The 3535-nt window shown below is 56.7% G+C and overlaps 1 protein-coding gene across 1 annotated transcript; it reads left to right on the top strand.

The window, feature by feature from the left end:
- The first annotated feature begins 1127 nt into the window (after nt 1-1127).
- NKX2-5 (NK2 homeobox 5) lies at nt 1128-3225 on the top strand. Its single transcript, XM_064671371.1, has 2 exons — nt 1128-1590; nt 2375-3225. The coding sequence occupies exons 1-2, from the start codon at nt 1296-1298 to the stop codon at nt 2980-2982; spliced, it is 903 nt and encodes a 300-aa protein (XP_064527441.1). The 5' UTR covers nt 1128-1295; the 3' UTR covers nt 2983-3225.
- Nucleotides 3226-3535: the final 310 nt, after the last annotated feature.

The raw sequence follows: 3535 nt of genomic DNA, 5'->3' as shown, positions 1-3535 counted from the left end.
AGGAAGGATTTGCACAACTGCGACTCCGCCGCCTCCCAGGGCAGGGCCCGGCCCAGGGACCCCCAAACTCATCACATCCCTGCAGGGTTTCTCCGCTCGGCTCCCACCGCCCGGGCCGAGCCCATCCCGTGTCTCTCTCAGTCGGGCGCTGGAGCGCTAAAGGAGATCCTTTAAAATTTATTTTCATTCTCGACCCCCAAGCCCAGAAAGCGCCGTAAGGCCCCCTCTCAACCTTCGGCTTTGCCACTAGGGTTTATTTCAGCCACTCCATGCAAGTTAAACGAGTGAGAGCACCCACCTCAGCCCCGTGAACTCGGGACCCGTGGGCAGCCGTGCCCACCGAGCTGCGGGGACCCGGCTAGCACCAGGGGACCCTGCCTCCCGACGGCAGCCCAGCGGCCGGTTGCTTTGGCTTACTCATCTCTTACCCCTCTATATTTTGCAACACCTTCAAACCCGGCTTGTTTTGGCTTATTTTTCTTTTCTTTTTTTTTTTTTTTTCCCCAGACAGTGGTAGTTTGTTTGGGGTTTGTTTGTTTGTTTGTTTGTTAGAAAGCTTTACAAACAGACGGGAGGAAAACCCAATCGGCATTTCCCTCTCCCAAGCCAGGCAGGGGCTATTCAGGACCTCTCTCCTATCAGCTAGATTTTGCGAGCGTTGTGTTGCTTCAGAATATCTGTATAAACCCTAAGCGCGGATTTCCCCTTGAGCGCGCTTCACACAGCAGTGAACTCCCGCTCTCTAGTTCCTGCGATCGGATATTGCAGAACACTAAAAACGAAACCTCCGTTCCATCACTTAGAAAAAAATATGAAATCAGCACATATTTGGTTGATGGCTTCCTCCCGGCCTGTTTATTTAATCTGACTGTATGATAGATAGCGTCAGATAGTGCCTTTGTACACATTAGGCCGTTCCGCTTTTTTTTTTTTTTTTAATGGATGAAAAAACTCAGCGCAGAAAAGCTGGATAAATGCAGTGCCGCCCCTTTAAATGAGCGGAGATGTTTTTGAGATGTATTACTATATTAGGTGACATGGAACTTTGCATCTCTCATACCATCACTGCAATGTTGGCCAATAGAAAGCTAAAGTCACCCAAAAACTGCCTAGTCCCTCCTTCCCTTCCCTTATGGTCTGGTCCTACCTGCCTCCAGTGCACAAGTCAAGGCTACTCGCAGGAATGCTATGTGCCCCCTCCGTGAGCCCACGCTCCACCACTGCTCCAGGTTGGCTGCTCCTCAACTACTTTTCCATGACCCTGGGCTCCGGCTGCTGCCCCGCTCTCCTCCGCAATGTTTCCTAGCCCTGTGACAACGACACCCTTCTCGGTCAAGGATATTTTGAACCTGGAACAGCATCAGAGCGGCCTGGCCTCCATGGAGCTCTCCTCGCTGGCCTCGCCCTCCTGCATGCTGGCCACCTTCAAGCAGGAGACCTACAGCGCTGAGCCACCGGCCCTGCCCGACCTGCGGGAGGAGCTGCCTGAGCCGCCCCCCGCCAAAACAGCCGCCGCCTTCCCCGGCTCCTACTACATGAAAAACTACGTGGAGATGGACTCGGCCAAGGAGGGAAAGGCGGACAAGAAAGGTAAAGCCAAGTGCTGCTGTCCGGGGCTCGCCGGTGGTCCTTGGGAGGAGAAAAAGGGAACGGGTAACTCCCCCAGCCGGGGTCGGGCGCTCGGGCAGGTGTCCCCAGGGCTGCGGGGGAAGAGGGGACAGCGCAGGGCTGCTACCACCCTCAGGGGCCCGGGGGAGAAAGAGCGCGGAGAGCGGGAGCATCTTCATCCCCTCCCGGGCGCTGCAGTGCAGGAGCGGGACAGACCCACTGCGGGGAGCGTCCCGGTGACCCCGGGCCGGAGACCTCCCCCGAGCGGGGGCGAGGCCGAGCTCCCACCCAACGGGACGGGTAGAGCTGCAGGAGGATACGCGAGGTCTCGAGTTTGTACAGAAATTAGGTGACAAATCGGATTTCTAATTCGTTCGGCTGAGCCGAACTCGTACTGGAGCCCGTGGGTCGGGCTGGGATTCGGTACAAAGCCGGCGCAATAAATACAAAGGCTACGTGATAAATCCAGGCTGGGGCACAGGCGGTCGCGACTCAAGTCAGTGCACTGAGCATTCTTGTTTTCAAACAAACAAAAAAGACGGAAACTTTGCTGAAGAGGTACTTAAAAAGCGGGCAGGGCCGGTCCCACTGCTGCAGGAGTGGGTCACCGCGGCGGCCTGCGGGGCCGAGGCACACGGAGCCGGGAAAGGGCCGGGGAAGAGCCAGGGCTAGATCACGTTGCACACTGTTTATTGAACATTGCTTTATATTTTTTTGCACATTTTTTTCCTCCCCCTTTTTCCTTCTCCCGTTTATTTTGCTGCAGAGCTGTGTTCCCTGCACAAGAGCCTGGAGCAGGAGAAAAGAGACCTGGAAGATCCCGAGCGCCCCAGACAGAGGAAAAGGAGGAAACCTCGCGTCCTCTTTTCTCAAGCCCAAGTCTACGAACTGGAAAGAAGGTTCAAGCAGCAGAAATACCTCTCGGCCCCCGAGAGAGACCATTTAGCGAACGTCCTAAAGCTCACCTCCACCCAAGTGAAAATTTGGTTCCAGAACCGAAGGTATAAATGCAAAAGGCAGAGACAGGATCAGACCCTGGAAATGGTGGGGATCCCTCCCCCCCGGCGGATAGCAGTGCCGGTATTGGTGCGAGATGGGAAGCCCTGCCTGGGGGAATCTTCTCCCTACAGTTCGCCCTATAATGTCAGCATTAACCCCTACAGCTACAACGCCTACCCTGCGTACACCAACTACAACAGCCCCGCCTGCAACGCCAACTACAACTGCAACTACCCCTCCATGCAGCCCATGCAGCCCTCGGCGGCCGGCAACAACTTCATGAACTTCAGCGTAGGGGACTTGAATTCGGTGCAGACGCCGATCCCTCAGGGGAACGCGGGGATCTCCACACTGCACGGGATCCGAGCCTGGTAGAGCTGCCCCCGCCCCCGGCCCGCTCCCTCCATGGACCACGGCCATAGGGATGGAGGGGCTCCGGCCGCGCCTGCGAGCCGGGCTCGGGACATTTCCAGGCTGCGGGATGAGGACGGTTCAGTGTAGCATCCCGGCGGAGTTCACTGGAGTGGTGGCCATTTACGGGGGGGGGTCTTTGGTATTTCGTGCGGTGGCCGCGCTCCGTGCGGGGCCAGGCAGGCACCGGCGGGGAGGAGCGGCAGTGCCCGCAGCTCCCGGCCCCTCTCTCTCCCCGTTCCACCTGGGTCTTCACCCTGGTAATTCCCCTCCTTCCTTCCTACAAACCAGCCGGTCATTTTGCTGGACTTGTTCCCAACGACAGCTAGCCAAGCCCAGCAACTCTCTCTCTTCTTCTTCTTTTTTTTTTTTAAACTTTTACTCTATACTAATTATTATTGACATCCACATTTAATTTTTGCACTTCCCGTACGGTTCCCGCTGCTCGTCCAGTTCAGCATCTCTCCGCCCCCAGGTCTCCCTTTGCGAGGCTGCTGCCGCCGGCCTGGGCTGCGGG

Source organism: Pseudopipra pipra, chromosome 15 (genome assembly GCF_036250125.1).
Source record: "Pseudopipra pipra isolate bDixPip1 chromosome 15, bDixPip1.hap1, whole genome shotgun sequence".
Taxonomy (NCBI): Eukaryota; Metazoa; Chordata; class Aves; order Passeriformes; family Pipridae; genus Pseudopipra; species Pseudopipra pipra.
Note: the sequence above shows the minus strand (reverse complement) of the source record. Positions and strands in the feature narration are given on the sequence as shown.

Excerpts from the sequence above, each read along its gene's own strand:
- NKX2-5 (XM_064671371.1), top strand. The coding sequence starts at position 1,296 with ATGTTTCCTAGCCCTGTGACAACGACACCCTTCTCGGTCAAGGATATT. Across the intron at positions 1,591-2,374 it reads GGGAAAGGCGGACAAGAAAG|AGCTGTGTTCCCTGCACAAG; the intron begins GTAAAGCCAAGT and ends ATTTTGCTGCAG.